This window comes from Sander lucioperca, chromosome 19, assembly GCF_008315115.2.
Source record: "Sander lucioperca isolate FBNREF2018 chromosome 19, SLUC_FBN_1.2, whole genome shotgun sequence".
NCBI lineage: Eukaryota > Metazoa > Chordata > Actinopteri > Perciformes > Percidae > Sander > Sander lucioperca.
Genome location: NC_050191.1, coordinates 24,872,377 through 24,897,472, shown reverse-complemented (window position 1 = coordinate 24,897,472; position 25,096 = coordinate 24,872,377). Strand labels below are relative to the sequence as shown.

The 25,096-nt window shown below is 40.1% G+C and overlaps 1 protein-coding gene across 1 annotated transcript in view; it reads right to left on the bottom strand.

Moving 5' to 3' along the window:
• The window catches only part of ube2j1 (ubiquitin-conjugating enzyme E2, J1), a 69,231-nt gene that overhangs the window by 32,475 nt on the left and 11,660 nt on the right, over positions 1-25,096 (bottom strand). Inside the window, exon 2 of the mRNA XM_031318589.2 lies at positions 903-976. Coding sequence (XP_031174449.1) covers positions 903-976 — 74 coding nt within the window. The remainder of the gene's footprint in view (positions 1-902; positions 977-25,096) is intronic.

Below are 25,096 nucleotides of genomic sequence, written 5' to 3'. Positions count from 1 at the left end.
TTCCCTGAACCCAACCTTTTACACGCGTGCGACGTTGTTCTCGCGATAGCACAGCATGTTCTCGCGATAGCACAGCATGTTCTCGCGATAGCACAGCACGTTCTCGCGATAACACAGCACGTGGCGATGCCACGTGGTGTGTATGTTTACATCCACTGTATACAGCGTAGACATACACATGGATGGCTCAAAATGCATACAGATAACACGCCATTTGGCTTTAGGAAAGTGGCGTGTATGTTTACGCAAAGTCATGACGCCATGTTGAAAAATGCCTTCTTTTTGTATTGACTTTACATCTTCTCCAAAAATGCTCTGTTAGACTATACAGGATCGGAGAAGGTGTTGTTGTAGTGATCCTCAACTAAAGTAATGGCGTTTTTCCATTACATGGTACCTGCTCGACTCACCCCGACTCTACTCGCCTTTTTTGGTTTTCCATTACGAAAAAAAGTCCCTGGTATCTGCCAACAGGTACTTTTTTTAGTATCACCTCCGTCGAGGTTCCAAGCAAGCTGAGGCGATACCAAAAGGTGACGTGAAAACCTGCAGACTACTGATTGGTCGGAGAGAATTGTCACTAATCACTGCGTCACCATCGCTAGCAACAGACGGGGGTGTCCTGAACAAACCCGCCGTTTTTAAGTAGTTTAGCCAGCAGCGTTTTTTTTGTTGCTGCCTCCAGCTTCTTTTGAAACAAAATGTTTCTTGCCGAGAGTAAAAAATACACCTTTGGTACTAAATCTGCAATGGAAAATGGAGGACGGGGCACCACGGCTGAGTCGAGTCAAGCCGAGCCGAGTATAGTAGAGCTGGTACTAGCAGTGGGTAAGCGCCATAAGATAGTAAATACTGGCACTATACAGGCACTGCAGGACAGTGGTGTCTTGTGGTGAACTTACCTCCAGTGGCTGGGCGTGGTAGTGCTCTGTGGGATCCCTCAGTTCAGCAGCCTCTTTCATCAGCCTCTTTACCGCTGGTTATTCAATGAAAACAATGACATGAGAAAACTGAGGTTAGTGCCTTTAGGGTAAAACATTATCATTACAGATCAAATGTTCATGTCCACCACAATGCCTTGTGTGTGAAACCCTACATTTACACCAAAATGTCAATAACTGCAGCAGTTTTACAGGCCAACATTCCTGATTTCTAGATGCAGAGGGCTGCTAATGTGCTGCTCCCCCGTGGGTAACAGGACATTAACACAGATGGACAGATGAGAAGAGCATGCAGAGGAACAGGGCTCCATGTACCGACACGTCTCTGCTTAAAAAAAAAAAAAAAATCACACTGTGACACTCATTCAGACAGCTTTGGCACTTCTGTTTCCTTACAACTGTTCAACAGACATCATATTTAAGCAAAAGGCCTACCCAGCTTTCTTTTTCTGTTTTAACTTGCTGTTAATGCAAACTCAACAATTCCTCATGTTTACCTGTTGACTTGTTAAATTCAGCATAATGTTGATTTCTACAGCACTAATTCCTTTAGACAAGAGTCTCATTCAGGCTTTTAATGTGACGTATCTCCAGTAAGTGCTGAGCTTTATTGATGGTAGCTTAACAGAACAAAACATCTGCGATGTAGAAATGATTAGAATGATTACTGTAATGATAAAAATTTTACATTTGACTAACTTTACCCTGTGAGCAATCATAGTAAAATTGAGCTGAAGTGATTAGTCGATTCATAAATCGCTCAAACAAAAATGAATGAAATATTAGTTGCTTACTGAAGATGAGCAGATGACTAGCAGACGACAGCAGGCGCCCTGATCTTGCTGCATGCTACAAATACAGCTGAACTTGTAACTCGAGGCAGAAAGAGAGTAAACAAGTTTGTTTTTTTAAAGTTGTGCTAAAGGGGTCATGGCAGCATTTTGTGAGTTTATGTGCCGACGCAACATACTCTCAAAATGAGGCGGCAGAGAATCATCTGCCGGCACTGACCCTTGTGTCATGACCTAGCCCACAACACACGCAGGCCTGCCCTAGAGTGATGAGGTTGATTGTATTCAACAAACAACGTCATCAACAGGATCTCTGCAGGGTAAATCCAGACAGCTAGCTAGACTATCTGTCCAATCTGAGTTTTCTGTTGCACGACTAAAAACAACTTTTGAACGAGCACATGTTCCACCAAAACAAGTTCCTTCCCGAGGCTATTTTCCACTGGGCGCGTCTGTGCTGCGTTTCAGCTGCGGTTTAGTTCCATCCTTCGCCACGCACCACACCACACCACACCAGGAGCGTCACAGAAGCGGAGCGCCTTGCCCGCCCGACTCGCAGATTATACTGTCTTTACAAGTACTTTACAGAACAATCACGTGTTTATTAAACTAGTATACCTTCCACTCCATGCACACCTGTAATTAAACTCCATGCCTTCTCTTTTCTGGCGTTGTCCTGATAAAAAAGATCTTATTATGTTTTTCCACCTCCAAGATGAATCTCTCGTCGTCTGTGGTGTTGTAAAGGAAACAAACGCCACACGCTTCTGGGACGCGCCGTAAAAAAAAGATAAAATAGATAAATAATAGATAAAAACATCTATTAATATCAATGTCATTTTCACTGAACAGAAGCTGAAACAGTAGTACCGGTGAGGCTATTTGGCAGAGGCACCATTATTGCGTCCGGCGCTCAGCGCCGCCCAAGACGATTGTGATTGGTTTAAAGAAATGCCAATAAACCAGAGAACATCTTTTCTCCTATCCCAGAATGTTGTGTGGAGGAGCCAGACCCTCCTCAGGACCGCTATGCTAGACTAGGAGGACAGAGACGTCTGCCGCGTGTGTGGGTTTAATCACTCCTGGGTCGACGGTGAGCGACCGTCGCCCCCTAGTTTTTGCGGTGCGTCCCGCACCGTCGCTGCGTGTCGGCCTTCATCAGCGAACTAACCTTAGCCAGAGGACGCACAGTCCCTCCGCTCCCCACCGCAGGGAGACTTCTTTGCGGAGAGAATGGATGACAGCCCGGGAGATGGACAGTCTGGTAAACCATCTCCTAGGGTCCTCTGTCTTCGGGTTAGGGTTAGCAGTAGGCGCCGTTTGGTTATGTCGCTGCTGATTCAGACAAACCCTGTTTGTTGTGAGGCAAAGGCAAAGCGGGGCAACATGAGGTGACGCCACTAGTCCTTGGACGCCGGCTTGGTGTGTCAGGGCCTTAAAGGACAAAGACGCTGCTTGATGTAATGCTGACTACCAGGCTGCAGCAACACCAGTCAGAGTACAGGACGCAAGGTCTCAAAGTGAGGCCACATTAGAGTCCATCTTGGGCAAAGCCTTGGGTTAAATATCCCATCATGCTTTAACACAAGGATGATTCATGAGTCACAACAACAGGGCTGATGTCACAGTCTCAGCCTTGTGCAAAACAAGGGAGTTGTGGAACTATTGGACAGCAAGGTCAATTTGCTTGGTTTTGCTCTCTTATGGGCTGCTTTTAGCGCTCAAGCTATCAGCTACCAGCCCGCTGCAAGAGGAAACAGGATGGGGCTGAAAACCGGAATGTTAATTGTGAAAAGAAAAGCGGAACTAAGAAGTATTCATGGACGCAAAATTGGTTTGGAATCCAATCGAGTGTGGACTGCTAGGGTGTTGAGCTGGAAATGGAGACTGTGAAATGAACATAGGAGAAAAAGACAAGGGGCAGCAGTGAGGATGGGTGGGAGGGCAAATAACAGGGATGAAGGCGAGGTGAGCTGAGAGGATGTGCAGGCTGCAGGGGTGAGTGAAGCAGTGGAGCAGAGAGATGGCCTGACACCACGCAGCTTTCAGAGCACGTGTTCTTTCGGATTCTGCCCGAGGACGGACACTCTTCAGTGAATATGTGAACCAACCACAGTAATCTCACATTGGTCTCTCTCTCTCTGTGTGTGTGTGTGTGTGTGTGTGTGTGTGTGTGTGTGTGTGTGTGTGTGTGTGTGTGTGTGTGTGTGTGTATGTGTGTGCGTGCAAACAAGGTTTCCCCACCTTCTTCTGTTTACACAAGAGCGCAAGGGGGTCATGGAGTGCTTGCAGTCTTTTACTCAAGCTTAAAACTATTCAGACAAGGGGGAAGATGCATCGTGGCCAAAAACTGATCAAAATACACGTAATATTTTTACCTTTACCTTTCAGCAGTGATGTGCAAATTTGCATTAGTCGTAATTGTTGAACCAACTGGATGGCACCCTTGATTTAAAAGGAGAAGGCTCAAGAAATGGCAATTCAGTGTTTTCAACACTTGGTTGAACAGAGCACGCAATCTATTGGGCTCAGAAAATAAAGAAAATGCTTCACAAAGCGTAAAAGTATCCCAGGGTGATGAAACTAAAATGTTTTCCAAGTTTTATAACAGGAAGAGAGCCAGGTTTTCTGCCATCGGTCTTAAATGCACACATCTCTTTGTTTAGAGCTGTCAGCTGGAAAATGTGGGTAGAGACCTGAGCTGAGCTACATTTCCATCAGAATGATGAAATAACCTATTTGGGGAGTTCTGCTTGAGCCTGCTGGCATGTTTCTTTATCGGGGTGGCTAGTGGTTCGGAGGTAGAGTAGAGTAGAGTAGGGTAGAGTGTATGTATGGATGCTGTGTGTATAGCTGTCCACTGCTCCTAATACTTAGGATGGGTTCCAATGCAATAATTGAATTTCCCTACATTGTACTGTGTGTATGTGGAAAATAAGAATACAAGTTTGTTTGTTGTTTTTAATGTTATGGGTTGGATTCCATCCTTTATTGTCATTTCTGCTCTCTGACTACACATGCATGCATGCGTGATTCCACCTTCATCAATGACAATCTGTTGAGTTTTCAGAAAACGTTAAGCTTCAACAGAAACCCAAAATACGACAAAGCTGTTGGCCCATGTGGCCCCGCGCATAAGAGCCAACAAATAAAATAACAGACAGGAAGCTTAACTGTGCAGTGATCTGTGAACAGCTGAACATGCACTCCACAGTGTGAGCTCCATCCATTATGGGTAGCAAGATAACATTTCAAATTCACAAATGCTGAGCCAGCTGTAGGCGGTGAAGCCCAATTGCTGAAAAGACCATCCCACCATCGGAAGTGTGATCTTTGAAAGTGCGATCAGTGTGTGCTATCAGCTGCTCTTTGTACAAACCTTTCAAATCCTTTAATATTTATTTCAGATGGTCTTTGTAAAGACCAGTCTTTAGAATTGACTTCACGTAGGCTTAACTGTGCCTGGATTTAGCGATGCGCGTTCTTGTGAAGTGTTTGTATAGATTTTCCTCTGTTTTGTAAAGTTGTAACCATTTCAATGGAGGATCAAAGCAAAAGAAAAGGCAATTTCACTGACACTGAGATAAGAAAACTGATAGAGCTGTACAGTCAGCACAGACATACGCTGACTGCCAAGCAGTCCAACGTTACGACAAACAAAAAGAAACAAACAACATGGAGACAGATAACAGAGGCAATCAACGATTGCTCCGACTCAGGCAGCCTTTGTACAGAGAGCGATGAACGAAAAAAGTGAAAAGACTACTGCTACTACTATAGAAACAGGCTTAGATTTCGACTTGACGCCTGCTCCTGACTAGGCGTAAGAATTACGCCCGGTCTTAGCGAGAAGAGGGCTTAAGCCAAGGTGGTGCAACTGGCATAACTACAGAGTTTGACAGTGTGGTTCCGGAAGTAAAAATCCCACTGATTTTCTCCATAAGGATTTAGATTATCGGCCATAACGTCTAAACCCTCCGGGGTAGACTGACCCCGAGCTACGAGGTTGTGAAACGAAAGTTTCTGCTTCTGTTGAAGCTAGAAGTCTGTATGAAATCAACTTTGTATGGAGAAAAAATACAGTACCCACAATCCTAAGCATAACAGCAATGTCTCCGATTGGTCCAACTCGCTATTACCATAGAAACGTTTACCATACCCATGAAACCACGAACAGCTAGAGCGAGATTCTACCATTGAAGTCTATGATAGTTTCTGTACACAGTCTTGTACCTTTGCCTTTTTTGCTGTTTTGAAAATGTTTTTTTGCACCAAATCAAATGTTTTATGTTCACTATTCATCTCATAGCTGGATGGCTTGGTTCCAGGCTTAAAACTCTATATATAAGCAATTTTCGAAACGTCAATGAAACAACTGAATGTGGGAAAACACTTCCGGAACCAGAGCCGTTAAAAAAGTGGGCGGCCGGTCACTGTTGAGCTCTATTAGGTCGGACTTAGAACGCTGAGTTAGGACCTGAGTCTGCGGTTCTATAGCATTTTTTTAAACCCCAATTGAGGATCAAAATAGGTTTAACGAATCCACATTCTTTTAAATACCTTCAATCCAATTAGGTTTCACTATCAACATTTCATCATTTTGCGAAAAAGTCATATTACGATTTTCAATACTGCGATTGCGATATAATGGTGAGTCTAGTTGCTTGATTATCAAAGAAAATGCACAAAATACCGTACGTTTTAAAACATACAAAGTTAGATGAGCATAACTAAAAAATACATAAACAAAAAATGTGCAATTTTTTTTTAAATAACTTAATATTTTACAAAGCTAAATAACCAAAAAATCTTTTCAAAATAGACATTTTTGCTTTGCTCAACAGTACAAATGACATAAATAGAACAATAACTAAAAAAATACTAATTCTTATTAGTGCTGTCAAACAATTAAAATTTGTATTGCATTAATGTCATAGTTAACTCGCAATTAATCACACATTTTTATCTATTCTAAATGTCCCTTGATTTCTTTTTGTCCCATTATTTCTTCTCATTTTAATGCTCCTATCAACATGGTAAAGTGGATCGGCTTGCTTTGTGCAAATGTTTTTTTATTGAAAAGAAAATTCTTTCTGAAGTCATCCAATGTCGCCTGGTTTTGATGAGGGGGCGGAGAATTGGCATCAGCTGTGTGCTTGGCCATCAAGTGGTATTTCAGACTGGAGTGCTGCAATGATATTTCAGTTCACAACGACAAAACACACAGATCACTTCGGTCTTGTCAATGGAACCATTTGGCAACTTTTTAAAAGTAAACTTTCCATTCAGAATCTTATTGGTATCCATTTCGGCGTCTTGCGCTCGCCATCCACTCAAAACGTAACGTTAGCCTATTACTCTTTGGCCGGCTCGCAAGCCCGAACAAGTGTGTGCGGCCTGTTGTTGTGTTTCCGGTCTAGCTAGATCCGGTGTGGTGTTGTAGTTTTTCTAACGTTACTAGTTGTTGCAACACCATGTGAAAAAAAACTACAAAGTTTGCTAGGCCAAAAAGAACGTTAATCTCGCGATAAAAAAAATGTACGCCGTTAAAATGGGTTTGCGTTAACGCCGTTAATAACGCATTTAACTGACAGCACTAATTCTTATTAAAAGAATACATTTTGTATGCCCTTATAAACAATGATATTTAAGATGGTTGTAATATAATAACTAGTGATTAAGGGTGTTTTCACACATGAAAGTCCGAACCAAGGTCCGGATGTTGAGATGTTGAGAAGCAAGACACGAGAACTTTCTTTCTGGAGAATTTCTTCAGAGACAAATGGAAACCTACACTGTACGTTTACTACCACTTAACAAATAAACTGCTGATGTATTCTCAGCTCTGATAGCCGACAGCTGTCTGCTCTGAGCACATTCACCATCACTCTCTCATGTAGCCTACACACTAAGCACCGAGCTATTGCTTAAAGGAGCTTCCCAGGTCTTGTAACACAAGGAGAGCCTGCCAGAGCTTCTTGTATTTGGTCCGAAAGTCCGAACCATCCAAAAAATGCTTTCACACTATAAACGAACCGGACCACGGTTCAGTTTGGTCCGGACTGAGACCACCTCCTTTTATTGGACCAAAATTTGGTCTTTTGATCCGGACCGTGGTCCGGGGGAGGTTTCACACCTGTAATTTTGGTTCGGATCAAAATGAAAAGTCCGAAAGTCCGGACCAAATGAGGTATGTGTGAAAACACCCTAAGTTACATAATATACTTTGTACAGCCTCTTAAGTCTGCATGCTCTGAAACCCTCTACACTTCTGACACTCACGTGACCAACGCGACACACACGCTACTGAACGCGACACACACGCTACTGAACGCGACACACGCGCTACTGCCTAAACAGAGACTGCTTGGTCATATCTTTTGTGAATGTTGTTACGACATTAGCGCAAGTGAGAGCTAAAATCGGTGAGCGGCTTTGGACTTTAGCGTAGTGGCTGTGTGAGGGAAAAGCAGGAGGAAAAAGAGATGGCAAAGACGATGCAAAGTTAGTTAACAGCTAAAAATGAAGTAAGAAGCTTCTTAAGACACAGCGGCTTCATCTGTTTTTAATACTGTCGGTAAAGTGAAGGATGTTACAAGGTGGAGACTGCAGTGTGAACAGAGACCAGAGAGTGTAACGCACACAGAGCACCTTTTTGGTGGGCTGTGGGGCGGCTGTGGCTCAGGTGGTAAGAGCGGTCCCCTACCGACCGGGAGGTTGGTGGTTCGATCCCTAGTCCTGCAGTTCCATGTCAAAGTGTCCTTGAGCAAGACACTGAACCCCTGAATTTCCCCCGCATTAGAGTGTAAATGAGTGTGAATGTTTATCTGATGAGCAGGTGGCACATTGTAAGGCAGCCTCGGCCACCAGTGTGTGAATGGTGAATGGTTCCTGTACAATGTAAAAGCGCTCTGAGTATTCGTTAAGACTAGAAAAGCTCGATATAAATACAGTCCATTTACATTTAGGTATACTAAATCACACATTTTTTGCAAAAAATGTACGTATGTACAATAGCAGCCCTTATTCGGTCATTAAAGTGACCAAAGGTATAAATTACCTAAATTAACTACAACTCCAAGATTCGGCTTAGGTCCGTAATCATTAGTTATTGGCTGAGATGTCAGAATGACTAGTTTTTAGTAGCTGCATGCATGCGTAAAATCCACAACCTGTAGCTACAGCCTGAAAATGAAATCAGAAGATATGAAAGTTTGATAGAAAATGTATTCGTCACTTGAAATAACTGGTGCAGTCGGCTTACTCTGCAGGGCTTTGTTTTTCTCGAGGGGGTTGCTCCAAAAACTGGAGATCTCAATTCATATTAAGTTGAGAAGCTTAGAATATTGATATGATATGCATTATGACACACTACCTAAATGTTTTCTACATTGCTGTCAAAAAATGTGCTGATAAAAATTGAGGAGAGATAATTGATTTGTTTACATCTGACTTTATCAGGTATTTTGTCAATCAGGAACCGGATCAAAATGACACCAGTTATCACAACCCAAACCTATTTTTTTAGAATATATTTCCAACAGTCCTGTACCTTCTTAGTCTAGTTTAATATTATCAGTTATTGTGTTTTTTTTTTACCAAAATATTACATTGACAAGGAGCATCATTTAAATCCTTTTGTATGTGATTTTACAAATAATGCAATTGGAAAAATAGTGATATCATATATTATATTATATATAATAATGTGATATTGATGTCAGTCATATTGCCCAGCCCTAATTTACAGGTTACTTTGTACATGACATGATGATTAGGAACACTCAAACAAACAGGCAGATGGACTCATGTTTTTTTTATTTTACCCTACTAGAACAGTTTAATAAGCACAGAACATTTGTGTCACATTACTATTCAGGTTTACAGGCCAGAAAAAAAAGATATGACTAATGCAATTAGCATATTATCTACTACTCCTCCTATAATCTAATATCAATATCAAATCGAAGTCAGCAACCAACTTCACATTGTGTGTTTATATTAAAGTGACTATATGTAACTTTTACACATTTCTAAAAACTGTGTAATGTTCCATCTGATGATCATAAATAGGTGCTTTCCAACCGGATAGTCCTTGTACTTTTTAGAGGAAAAGTACACTTCTAAGCAGTTCTAAGAACTACTCTCCCCCAAAATCTTTTTTTCCGTTTGCATTTCCACTGGCCAAGTGGCCATAGGGACTGGTAAGAACGGTCTTTATAGCATCGTCACTAGACCTTAGCGCCACATACAACAACAACAAAGCAGCATGGAGGAGGCCGTACATGGCCAGCAGTGCCTGCACCTCCGCATCAGTCCACTTTTCCGAGTTCCGCATTCCGTCCATTCTCGTAGTAATTCACGTAATGTTTTGCTCAACACAGATGGGGCTTTATTATACTCGCAACAGACCCCGCCTCTGCCTGCTGCGCTGTGGACGTGTGTGTGTGTGTGTGTGTGTGTGTGTGTGTGTGTGTGTGTGTGACGGCCGGCGAGCTGCAGGACACGCTTGTGGAGTTTAACTCCGAAAAGACAGTTAACCACAGGTTCCTGTTAATCTTATGATGGACATGTGTTGTGATATTTAAACAAACGAACCGTCAACGGTGAAATAAAAGCCTCTCATTTACGAGACCGGTCTGAGAGACCTCCAGCTCACAGCGGGGTCTCTGAGCATGATTGGCCGAGCGACGAGCTAGCGGCCGGGGCAGGCGCTTGCTGGCTGTCGCCTCACTTCATGGAGCTTCTCAACTCCGAAAACTTTGAAGTTGTCAATTGTCAATTCGGCATACATTTTCACAAGACTGCCTATATTCGAAATCTAAACAGTTAATTTCTCGCCTAAAACGTTGTCAGAAGTGAATTTAATGATGAATAAGATGGTGAAAATTGTTAAAAATGTCCCGTTGTTGCTCTGTCTGCAAGTTCCGAGTTGGCAGTGGGCGTGACTTATAAGTTCGACCAATCAAGTACACCTAAGAAAAGGGAAAAGAACCTGCTCTGAAGTAGGAGCTAAAAAAGTACACTACTGCGGCCAGGGGAACTTAAAAATCCCCACATTTTTCCTGTCGGAACACGACGAAAAAGTGTTCTAGGAACATTTAGTTCTAAGAACTGCAAAAATCCCTCCGGTCGGAAAGCCCCTATTGACCTGTGGGTTACAGCAAACCAGACTAACAGTGAAAAGAGATTTTTCCCGCGAAGTCACAAAATGATTTACGGCAGGTGGACAGCGCTACAGTAACACATTCTGACGGGTCACAGATTTCGTCTAGTCGAAAAGCCTGCGTTATTGTATCCAGCCAGGTAAAGGGTAGCAGGAGATGTCTTTATATAGACCTAACTGTATTTTAATGTTATTTTAGAAGTTATCTGCTGTAGTTATGGCTGATACTGGGGCAGGACTGTCACAGAAAAGAAGTAAATTAAACGAAGAACTAAAAGCTAAAAGGGAATGTGAAAGACAATGGGCAAAACCGAGTCAATCTCGGAGACAATTACGGGATTGCAAGTTATTCAAAATGTCCTCGAATTGGCCCTCAGGTGTGTCTTTTTCCTTAATTAAATAACTTTACAATATGCGATGTGGTTGTACGTCAGTAGCCAACATTAATTTACTCACCCGTCAATTTAGCGAAGATGTTTTATTCCTTTCAGTCTGTGTTTGTGTTGGCCTACTACTAATCTTTTCCCGTGTCCCCCTGTACTTGTGTAAAGCGTCCGTGGGTTTCATGAAATGCTCTGTATAAGTTAATATTACGTTGGTTGCTACAACAATCTCCTAATGCTTTAGCTCGTGACACAGTGACACCCGGTTTAGCTCACGATGCATCCAAAGTAGGCTAAGTTACTGTATGTAACACTTCAAATTTAACGATGCATCTGTAACTTATTCTCTTATTGTAAATTAATGATCTTCTGCCTGAGCAAAATATTCATCGCGACTATATGACCTCCCCGTAACTCTAACTCAGTAATACAGCACCGTAAAGAAAAGACCTTTACGACAGCAGGTGTGGTAAAAACACTACCGCTTTTGTCCAAAGGGGCCACTAGAATCAACACAAACTTAAAGTTACAAATAGTCACTTTAAAGGCCTTGACACACCAACCCGAGGGCCGACCATCGGCAGAAAAGGCAGTCGGACTGATCAGTCGGCTCCCCGAGGTCCAAAAAGTGCCTTGGAACACACCGAAGCGACGCCGACTTGAGCGTAAGTTCTAATTTTCGTAGATTTTGAGAGGCGTCAGTCAATCATCCCGCTCGTCATTTCGGGTTAGGGTTAGTGTGTCAGGGCCTTAAGGGACACACACACTAATTTCTGCGCGGGAAAGTCAGCAGACGACACAATCTTCTGAACATAGTAATACTGAGAAATCCAGAGAGTGTTGTGTGGAGCTGATAGTCTTAATTAGCTTTGTAGAAACTCATTTGGCAATGGTTGTAATGTAAAGGACGTTTATTAATATCAAAAAGTTAAGCACTAAAAACGTTAAGTTTAATTAACTATCAATTTACTATTTATTTGCAATGGTTATTATAATGTGTTACCAAATATTCTACAGTCGGATAGAAAGTCTCTGAATTAGAGCTGCACAATGTCAGAAAACATGTGATATGCGATAAAATTGTTGAATATAGCGATGACGATGTCACTTGCGATAATTAAACAAATACTCAAATGCGCAGTGTTAATGTCTTTCTGCTTTGCTGGCAGACGCATAATCCAAGAGCTATATTCACATCCATGCTCTTTGCCACCTCAGGCAGTAGCGAATATTTTGACATGCATGCATTTGAATGCACGGCACATGTAATAGGCTATCATTTATTGCAGTTCAAGCAGTCTTTCCGATACGTGTACCTCGATATCAACATTTGCGATAACGATACACTTGCGATTTATTGTGCAGCCCTACTCTGAATGTTCACACTATTTTGTAAACTTGGTATAATTAAACATCAATACAGCAGAAACGGTTAGACCAAACAGAATCCTATAACACCAAAATACAAGCAGCTGGCAACCGGGAGTGCAAGGATAAGAACAAAGTGTCCTCAAGACGTTTCTGAGATCACAGAATTGTTATGCAAGAGAGCAGAAAAGAGCAGCATGACAGAAGCTGAGAGAAAGAGAAGTAGAGCTGTGCTGCTGTTGTGACTGGAGATAAAAATGCCAATCTAACCATTGTGGACCCAGGAGGGAAACTTTGATAATGCTAATTGATATGCTGGTCTGACGTCTGTTGTGACTGTGCTGTCGATGCAAAGCCAATGGAGAGACTGAAGGATATGTGTTGCAGTGCTGAGGGTGTGAGGAGGAAAAGTGAAAGCTGTGGAGGTCTAATCTCTGTCTGTGTGTGTGTTTTAGCTCTGTAGGGTATTTCTTATGTTGTTTGGTTCTTAAATTTTTTTCCCATTTTCATAATTCCAGAGTTTATTTATGACATTAAATTCTTGCCAACATTAAAACATTTTAATCTGGACGTTGCTGTATTCTCTCCTCTCACAGACCGTTCCCCAATACGTAAAATCGTAAATGTAAAAAAAACAAAGAAAAGAAAAACTCTGATTACAACACACACATTCTCTGCTCAGGACGCCGTTACCCCACTTTATCTTTCCATAGCAAATATCCGTTTGCTGCTACATTATTTTAATGTTCTGAATGTCGAGTACAGCCCCTTTTTAGTTAAATGTTCAAATGTTCTACGCTGATGGAACAGTAGGTGGTTTTATAGATGTTAACTAGGCCAGATCACTCTATGGATCTTTCTTCAGAACAAGAAATGCCTCAGTTTAGTGCAGGGCTTTGGCATTACAAGCACAGTTAATGTAATGTAATTATGTGAGTGCTGGAGTCTGGGACGTATCAGCAGCATTTTGCATATTTTTGTAGACCTTTGCAAAACACCCCAACTTTTCAAACTTGGCAAATTATTCCCCCTACTCAAAACAATTCTTGTTTCTAAATCAATAGAATCAGAAAAGTAGCGTAGAGCTTGTTGTCGAGGCCCTCCCGAGGATGAACGCACTCAGAAACGTAAGTAAACGTGGCTACATTTCTATTGAACAAGACCAAAGCCCCTTTCACAAATGCAGTCTTTCCCTGAAATGTGCAGGGGGAGAGAACAACTAAACAGTGAAAACACCTTGAAATGTAAGATTTCCCTTAATGTTTTTTTTTTCCGTATGAACTTTTATTTTTCATTCAGAACGCAAGACAAAATAAGAGTTTACTTGCAAAATGTAATGTGCAAAATCGTTTTACTCGATTACATTGTTTTGGTGATCGTTGTGTGGTGAGGAATCCTAATCGTGATTAAAATTTGATTAATTGCACAGCCCTATCACACTGTGCGGGTAAGCCTGTGTAGGAAGCCTGGACCACACAGTACAGTGCAGTGTATGGCTCAGAGTTACTGTGTTTGTCTGTATTGTATACAGTAAATTCAACTTCAGTGTATGGTACATGCCTATTGCCTGTGGCGACAAGCCCAAAGTGTGGCCTAAGTTGTCCTGACAGCACAGGAATTAATGGTCTCCTCAACAACTACCCAGCAGGCTTTGGCACAAGACAGTAGCACTGGGCCTTATTCCTACAGCAGCAGCACATTATGACTGTGTGGAGGTGGACTGACTGTGCAGAAAAGACAGGGGGGGGGGGGGGGGGTGTGAGCAGTTATAAATTTGTATATTTGCTATTTGTAACGTCCTCCATCCCACAGTTATCTATCTCCACATACTGTATGCACACATGCTATGGATAATCCCGTGTCTGAATACTGTTAACTTATTTTTTTCTTATTTCTAAAACAAAAGTGAGTGCTATTTTTCCTTTGTTTAATAACGTTTCACAAATCCCAACAGTCTAGAAAATACTGGCGGCATGGGTCAGAAAGAAAGACACTTTGGTGGTGCGGCTAAGAGGAATGGCGAGACTTAGAGAGCCATAGCTAAAAGATATTGAAGTTAAAAGATTCTCTTTATAGTTCAAGCCCCCGGTTAGTCATGATATACCACTTGGGGAATCCATCAGTGCCCTGCAGAGTGGAATCAGGAGCCCTGAAAGGTGTGTTAGGCTATCAGAGCGGAGCAGGCACTTCAGAATGAGAGATGAACCACTTTAAAGAGTCTGCTCAGTGCCTCATCCACCAGTAATCTTTGGGATGGCAGCAGGCAGCTCCAGCTTTGATGGCAGGGCCAGTGGCAGCTCACACTCAGCCTGGGACAGTTTAGGTCATGGACAAGACATCCTAATGTCAAAACCAAATCTCAGAGGGAGATATCTGATGTCAGTGATCTGTTCATCAGTCTGTCTACCCAGCCATCCATCATCAGAACTTCTATTTATTTACTTATCCTGAAAGGACAATAAGGGCTAATAACAATGTTTGTAGTTTGGGCTAAATAGGTTATGATAACTCTTTATCTATATTTATCTGCTGTATTATTCAACAAAGACAAACAATAAATCATTGTATAGTATGACCAACAAAATATCAGATAGATTAAACAAACGGTTCTTTCCTGTAGGCCAGGCCTGTATGTTATTATATTGATGAAATTAGGTGATGTATGAATTTATATGAATGACATATTTATTTATAAACTACTTCAATCACTCACATCACTTCAATTTGTTGAACGCCATGCAATATTTACCATGACAACATAAAGAACTGACAAATAAGCCTGGTGTAAACATTAATATGAAAGTCAGAAACAAATCACATAAAGTAAAGTGCAGATTGCAGAAATGCACTTTTAAAACACTGCCTGTGAACTTTACCGGACAGTCTGTGTGCATAAGGAATTTTAGGGGCGCAATGAAAATGTATCAAATATTTTTTCTTTAATAAAAGGCATACGAGGAGACATTTGCAAGCAGTGATTTTATTTATTTCAATACAAAAAGTATACTAGGTTTGTAATAACTTCTGCTTCAAACTGTATTTAATAATTATGTATTTATTTATACTTTAAAGTTGGAACTGTGTATACTTTAAGGTTAATTTATTGTCATTGTCCAATACAAGGCTGCACAACGAAATGCAGTTATTGTCTCTTTATGCTACACAAGAAATAATAATCATAACAGTAGTCCATTTCTCTAGTTGTGCACCGTTTAGGTTTTTTCTGATACCAGTGCTAACACGATACTTTGCACGTTCGGTGTTGGAATCTTTTCCAGTGAAATACAGATACAATTTAGACCATTTAACTGTTTAAGCCAGCTACTAGCTAACAGTAGGCTAACGTTACCTGCTGCCAAGTGTAGTGTTAACTACCATCACATGCAGCGATGCTTCTGTTGCCTCAAACATCCATTTCAGAGCACCAGAGAGTAGCGCAGGCATTGAAGTGGCACCAAAATGATGCACCTAAATCCGTGTTGCTATTCGGTCAGGTCATTTAGGACACCAGGTTTCACTGCCCAACCCTAATCTTAACATTAAAAAATGTACATCAGCCGTTTTCATTACAGGGTTCTCTGTTGAGTTGTATTGGTCGCTGTGTTTCTGTGGTAGAAAGTGAATGTAAACAAAGTGGTGTGCCAGAAATGCAATGCGCTATGACGTAGTTGGCCCTTCTAGGCTAATGTGTGAAATCCCTTTAGTGGATAGAGCATATAACAAAGAACTGAGTAGTGTAGTAAATATTAATAAAATGCTGAATTTGAGCATTAAGTATTCAACTATAATTCAAATATTTAAAATAGAGATGACCCGATACCATTTTTTGCTTCCCGATAGCGATTCTGATACCTGAACTTGCGTATCTGCCGATACTGAGTACTGATCCGATACCAGTGTGTCATATATTTTATTATGTTTTAACAACTGTATACTACTATCCCTGTATGGATGTGATATGATTTCTAGCTTTACTGTCGGTCTGGCTCAGGTTAAACTCTTTGTGAAACATGAAAAAACACAAACGGCCCAGAACTTTCTTTTATTATGCAGTTTGACAGTCAGTTATAACGGAAAAAGAACATAAATAAACTACTTTAACGTAGATTTTCTTTAGGGCTTTATTACGTGGTATCGGATCAGTGCATTAACACCAGTACTTCCCGATATCGATACCAGCGTTTTAGGCAGTATCGGAGCCGATACCGGAACATCTCTAATTTAAAATAATAACGAATGAATTTAATGGTTTTAAAGAGGAAGATTGAGAGCTTTAAATTTGTTCAGAGCAGTAGTCCTGCATAAGTGAAAGTGCCTGGCTGCTTTCCGGGTAAACTACTAACTTTGTGAATTATAAACTTTTATATCCCTCCACTACCCAGATCTCCACACCTTTACTTTTTTGTCTCTTTAAATATTACTTGGCACTGGCACTGGACGTAGATCATAAATTGCACATTTCTCCAGTATGAACGTACTGTAATTTCTAGGGAAGCTGCACACCACTGTACTGCCAGTGCCTGGATGCACTGTGACAGGCGCTCCAGTGCTCCATACCCCATGCCCATTTTTGGCTCTTCCTTCCGGTAACCGTAAGCAGAAATGACAAGGAAAAGCCCTTCCCACACAAGTGCCTCTGGCTTCTGTTGGGTTCGCGGAGGTCCGGTCACTGGCCCAAGGCGGTAGGGTGATAATCCTTGTACGCCAAATCATCTTATGCAACATATTTTGAGTGTTTGCCACTGGGAATTATTCATAGTTGGTCCAGAGGGGAGAGAGCAGACACTATTGCATAATAATAAGCCATTTCCAAAGATGTGAAAGTCACAGAGCACAGAAAAGAGAAGGAAAAGATACCTCCAAAGTCAGAGCACTTTTTATTGCTACTAGTCTTCAACAGCCAGGAGTACAAATGAGAGAATCTTTCCTACTCCAGCCTGTTGATTAACCTTGTGGGTGCTAATAGCTTCGAGCTACATTTCTTGTGACACATAGCCACAGTTTGAGGACAAGGTTGGGTGATCTTTTCTATTTTCATATCGTCCGGTCATGGTTACTCGAGATCACTGATAGGCTCAGCAACTGACGGAGCTTTAACAGAATTAAACCTTTAAGTTTTCTGCCAGCAATACAGTAATTTACGTGAATAGACAATAAAAGAGTGTGAAGAGTGTGTCATTTTTATTTAAATATTTAGACGTTAAAAAAAATCTATTAAAAGCAATGTCTCTTCTATATTATGGCTCCCTTTTAAAAGTCTGTGTGTCTGACAATACCACAGCATCATGTTCCTTTGTTATTATCTTAGCTTAAATATCACAATCCATGTGAGATGGATATGAGTGCTTAAGTGAACTAGTGTAACGTTGTTATATTATATCCGTAATACGTTATGTCCAATTATGTGTTCAATGTAACCTGTCAGAGTGGCGATCAGAGGGGTATTTCAGAAAGCAGGTTTAACAAACTCAGAGTTCCAACCTGAACTTTAGGTTTACTAACTCTGATCTGTCAAACTCAAGAGTTTCCGGTTTCAGAACAGGAGATAAGAATTAGGTCAATCCACTCTGAGTGAAGTTAACCCTGCACTGTAAAAAAAAAAAAGTTATTTCACTGGAATTCACTGTATAATTTTACGGATTCTTTCCGTTTTTTCTACATTAAGTGTTAATGCCAGAAAAATACAGAAAAATACTTTTATTTAAAAAAAAAAAACATTAAGGTTTTAGTCTGTAAATTGATATAATGAGATAATATAGTTGTTTAACAGGATAATTCCATTGCTTAACGGGCTTGAAAGTTAAATTACATTGAATTTTATGTAAAAAGACAAAAAAAAAACATCATTTTACGGTGTGTAAAATTGAGGCCTCTTTCTGGTTTTTTACTGTTAAACCTTAAATTTAATGTAAAGAAACGTTAAAAAACAATCGTGAAAAAACGGTAAAAAGTCTGGCAGCAAAAGTTGCCAAACACTTACCGTGAAATGACAGTAAAAAACCTTGTTATTCTACAAAGAATTTATTTTTAAAATACAGATATCTACTGTACATTTTCTGTATTTTCACAGTCCAACTACTGTAGATTTAAAAAGAATTGTAATCAAAAAACATATTTAGAATGTTAAACAAATGTATAAATCTGTACAAACACTGAAAAATATTGCAAAATACCTTAAAATTACATAATTTAAATGAAAACTGCTGTTTTCATACGGTTTTCTTTGGTAAATTCACAAGATTATTCAATCCATCCACAAGAACTCCCTGTTAAAGTACAGATTCCTGGATGTAAAACACATAAAAATTATGTAAAATGACTTTCAAATACCCTCCTTTAGGCGTTTATTTTATGATTATCCAATCTATTTACGGTAAATTCCTGTTTAATACTGTTTTTTTACTGTACAAAAAAGAGAAGATAATGGGATAATACCTTCCAGAAACATTGTAATAATAGTCATTACTTTATATAAACAATATTTGAGAGTATTTACAAGCAACTCTCCAATATATCTACATACTTTTACCATTAATGTATGTTGTTTACTTTAAATAAACATTCATTTATAGTTATTTACATGTCAAATTAATGTAAAATTACCCTATTTGACAGCCCATTAATAGTATCTTAAAAGCTTTAGGCATTTATTTTACATGATTATCCAATCAATTTACAGTAAATTCCTGTTTAATACTGGTTTTCTACTGTACAAAAAACAATATGTGATAATAACTTGCAGAACCATTATTTTATAGTCATTACTTTATATAAACGTTACAATCAACTCTTCATTATGTCTACAGGCTTTTCCCCATAAATGTATAAGGGTTTACTTTATATAAACAATATTCTATAGTGTTAAAAAGAAACTATCTAATATACTGTACTTTAATCATTAATATATCAGGTTTACTTCATACAAACAATACTTTATAGTGATTAAAAGCAACTATTCAATATATCTACAGACTCCCATTAATGTACTGTGTGTTTACTTAAAAAATTAGTTAGTAATTAGTAATTAGTTTTTACTTAGTAAAAATATTTGACAATATTTACAATTAACTATCCAATATATGCATCAGAGACTCTTCAGAGGGTAAATATTGATATAATGTATAGGGGTCCATTTTAGCTTATTCAATGTGGTCTCATACTGTGTGTTAGTGTTTTAATCGCTGTCAAACTTCATCCTGGCCAGTGTCTCTTAATGCAACTCTACTAAATTCTAGCAATAGAGTAGGACTTGTATTTAGCTTTGCAGTTATTTGAAGAGGGGTTAACAGAGGTACTGAGACAGGTAGGACCAGCCATACCCGTTTAATGCATTGAATGAGGCTGACATGAACCCTCACTGCATGGCCTCAACAACTCCACAGCAAAAACCCACAAGCAATTGTTCTCAATTATAGTTGGATCAATGTAATTATATTAGAAACTACACTACTGTAATATTTTGCAAGCATATTTATGGTAATACAAACAGTAAAACAACTTGGCAGCACACAAGCTTAAAAAGCTATAGGACTACTGCACCAAATCACCACTGGTGACAAAGATGCTGTATTTAGATCTGTCTTTGTAAAAATAAACATTCTTTCACCTAAATATTTGTGGAAACAAAGCCATAGCTTCAGTTATGGGAATGCATAAGAGACAAGAGTCAACCTAAACTACAGGCCTTGGATGTACATGATGTCTATTTTAGTCCAAGTCTGTGATATGCTCATCACTATATAATCATGTTTTGGTCTGGCAAATTAGTTGACAAAAGAATCGTGCAGCCACAGTTCACATCACATAGGCCCACAACCCTATAGGCCTACAGGATGACGATACAGTACACAGAGAGCCAGGCAGCCTACAGCCTGGGTAAGACTACATCTTCACCATCCTAATATTTTAGGGGGCATCTGATGTTCTTGCCTCATTTCACTTCCGTGGAGGCCATGGGCCTATTTCAGATTCATGGCCCAACATCTTTTTCCATTGACTGCTTACTTTGCTGATGTCTGCGGTGATGTCTCATACTGTGTCCACTCTGGCTTTTGATGTTTGTTCCTGTCTATGTCATGCAAACAGCTCAGAGCATGAGCTTCCCTCTTATGTGGGGTAGAATGAATATTCATGCATGTCCGGTACCTTAAATGCCTCACCAAGACCTCGTGATCTGACCACCCCTGCCTCTGAAATTACACTACAATTTCCACTGACTTGCAATGGTTACACAGGCATTGATGCACATATTGGGCAATGTGTGTTTCATTAAGGTGTAACATTAATAAGTTAAATGGATTGCCTGTGCCACAGCTATGCTACACTTTTATAAGGGGTGGAAAATCAATATTAATGCACACCAGTACCTCAAATACAGTATGTACCTGCTTGCCTAACTTGCACACCCCCTAACCTAACTTGTTCCGCTAGTTCCAACACTCATACAGTTTAATTCAACCCTGCGTTGATAGGAAAGTGTGTCCCCTCCTATGAAAGCCATGCCTACCGACAAACAGTATGGACATCTGCAACATTATGCTTATTTGAGAAATTATCTGTGATTTCATTTCAAAACTGAAGGAGTAGGCTTTTCATAAAAGGCTGTTAATCCACTTTAAAAACGTTGGAGTCTTCCAATACAAACTCCAAACTGTTTTAGGCAAGGCTCAGTGAATGTTATGAAAATAAGCAATTCAGAAATTTGGGGACGTTTTTACTGTTTTTCCCATTTCCCCACAGTCAGAAACTAATATGCATGCGGGACAGACCTCTTTTTAATGTATTTGGTGTACTTCAAATAGAATATGTAGCATACACGTTCTTTTCCTTATGAAGTTAAAATTGTTGTTAAAACAATTTTTCTTAATATTAAGAACCAAAGTGAGTCACAGTGTTCAACAAAATGCAAGGTCATTGTGCAGTCTACTGCTCCCTCAAATCATTTTGCCTCTCCCCACTTTCTACAGGTCAAAGGGGACACAGAGTTTTTCATGGGCTGAGGTAATATACGGTGAATAAAGACAGGGAGGACACAGTATGAATAAAGCTTTACATTGGTGTGCAATATATTTTTTTTCAATTTAGCAATACATGCAATGTGTGAAAGACTGGGAAGGGATGCTAGGGCTCAACAGTTCAACCAAGGCTTCTAGCATCAACGTGAACATTGATAATCAGGACGTGAAGCGATGTAAGACCTTAAAATGGTTGAAAAAACAGAAATGTAAACAGAAATGGTCTCTTTAGTCTAGGCTATGTGCTTCAGGAAAGTGCGCGCAGATTCAAATAATTGAATGTTGCACAATCATTGGATGAATCATGCCGGGCAGAGACGATCTTGACCAATGATATTGTTTGACTTCATGGGGGGCTGTGCTAACGTCAAACTCATCTCGACGCAGAGACAGTGTGGATAATAATGTAACGCAGGAGTCAGGACTTCTCCACGATGATTCAAATTCAGCTTTCACTTAAGGTAAAGTAATATTTTCTTTTTATGTACATGCAGTTTCCTCACGAGATATCAACTGGACACGAGTTAAGATAACACTTGCATACGTTTCACAATTTTAAAATGTCAGCAGGGATAACGTTAGCATTTGCCGTTTATGTGCCTTATCAAAGTGTGTCAGGCGTTAGCTAACGTTATTACATTAAGACTGTCCTTATGTAATGTTAGCCTTGAATGTGAACCATGCACCAATCGTAATTTTAGCTAGCTAGCTAAATATATAACAGTTAACTAGACAGACAGTTTAGCAGGTCAGCTTGATTTGCTGGGTACTAGCTAATACTAGTAATTAAAGAAACGTTATAACGCTCCGTTGCTCCTAACGCTAGTAGTTAACATTACTGTTAACTAACCGGTAACCCGCCGTTTAACGTTACCACCTAGCTAGGTTATGCCTCAAGTTTACATAAGCTATCTCAGCTGACTAACTTTACGTTGGTTCTACTTTATGAACGGTGAACCACACGTTGTAACAACAAGTTACAACTTGACATTAAACGGAGCGTCTGCTTTGTGGACCACAACATCTTAATTTGAACGTGATCGTTATTTTCACTCATGATTCAGTGTGTCCAACTTAACATTACCATTCTGTCTTTCCAGAGAGAATATTTCCATTCCCGCTTTCCACATAAAAATAAATGGACAGGGAATTGAACAAACTCAGAAATAAGATATAGGCTACCTGCTCTATTTATAAGTGTTTCTTCCTCCAGACAATTGCACTCAGTCTGTAATTAAATATGTATTTTAAGTTTAATTTTTGCTGTAAATCAAAATAAATAAATACCTGGTGGTCAATGCTGGCAAGCCTCCACAAATAAATCTATGTATACTACTGTTACAGTAATGTTCAAATCTCACCCTAATTCTTTAATCCTTGTTTAGGCAAGATGGAAGAAAGAATACCAGGATAAGAAGATCAAGAAGATTAAGAAAGCTAAAGTAAATAGATGTTCACCCTACAGTATCACACGTAATCATCTGTACCTTACCACATCTTTCTCACCCATGTTATGGCTCTCATTCTGTGTTCAGTTTGACAAGGATCAACAGACCAGACAACTCTCCCACAGCCAGCCTGAGAACCTGCTTTACGGTCTGAATAGCCTGGGTGAAGTTGAAGACTCGTGCATCAGATGGCTGAGAAAAGGATAGCCCAGAGCAAGAGGGAGCCCAGCAGAGGCTAAGAAGGAGGCAGCAAAGGAGTTCACAAACACACATACAGCTAATGGAGGTACCGAATGACAGGTCCATTTCAGAAAGCAGGTTTAGTGAAAACTCTGAGTTTGTTAACCCTGAGATGAGGGTAATTCTGGGTTTTCCGTTTCAGAAAGAGAGGTAACCTAACCTCGGACTCTGTGAACCTAACCTAGTCGGGAACAGGTTTTCTTCTTTCAGTCTCCTCCCCCTGACACAGCTCTCTTTCATTTCATCATTCATAATTGCAGTCTGTATCAGGCGCATTTTAGCGCAATTTGTTATCGGCATGAATAAAAAAACAGGGTTGGTTTATTAACCATGTTAGGCAGATTATAAAACGTTTTTTTTTCTCAAAACATGCAATGTCCTTTTGTCGACGATCCCGGTGATGTAGAAGCTGTATTACTTTGCAGGGAGTTAAACATACGTCAGGAGATGATATTGAGGCCCCGACGCATTTTAATTTCCAGATAAATACCTATTTGAGCGGTACCGTTTTTTTCTTCCCAGTCTATCAGTTATGTAGCTTACATAACCTTATCATCCTCATATCACTAACGTCACCCATCGTGGACATGCTCTACATCCCAGCACATTATTTGTGTCACATTACATTTTTTTGCAAACAACAGTTTTCTTTACAACATTGGTGATGCGGAGCATATTGGTAAAGCTACTGTAGCAAAGCGCCGTCAGAAGAGTGTGACTCACTCTGAAACGTTTTTTAAACGTTTGTGTAGTGTTCCCTGGACACAAACCAGTAAGAGCCATTAAAAAAGAGTTCCACAGTATTGCAGGTGAATGATGTAAACCCTTTGAAATATAAGATTATGAATTATAGTTCTGTTGATGATGGTGCTGCAGCCTCAGAATGGGATTAGTAGGCCTAGGACTTTTATAGATTATAGGTTCAATACCATTTCACCAGTAATATTATACTTATGATTAAATATGATATACACTATATTGGAACTAACGCATTTACTCTAGCAGCAATTTTCTCCCACGCAAATTCTCTCTTTTAAAGCAGCCACTGTGGTGCTTTTTTAACTAAATACATGTTCAAACTCGCTGTATGTGCAGGATTTCTGCCCACCAGTTTGTTTGTGGTTGTTACCATGGTGAATCGTAGTATCATGGCTCCATTCATGCTGCCTGAAACTGAAAACTCAGAGTTTCCCATCTCAGGGTAAATCAACTCAGATATCAGGGTTACACTCAGAGTTTGTTAAACCTCCTTCCTGAAATGGGCCCCTGCATTGTTAACGGTTGCTTTACCTGGTCTGTGCTTGTAAATAAAACGAACCGGATTTGGATTTGTAACATTTTTACACCCCTTTTTGTTGGTACAGCCTTACTTGAGTCTAAACACAGTGACTTGGGACTTGTTCAAGATGGTGAAGGTTAAGATTTGTGACTTGCACATGTGTGACTTAAGACCGTTACACACTGGGGGCGTGACGAATAAGCGACGCCAATATGCAAAATAATCGCCTGTGAGTATTTCACATCAAAACTATTCACACCGGCAGCGATGCAAATTTGTGACAGTTTTCAATAAAAGGTTTGGATATACACGCCAGCTCATCTACAATGTCAGTAGGACAGATGCTGAAGAGAGCGAGAAAGTGACGGAAGATGTGGTGTGAGCGGACGAGAAAGAGAGAGCAGTCGGAGCAGAGGAGAGTTAACGTTTAGTGGTGAAGATATGAAGTGATTGTACAGCAGCTAGA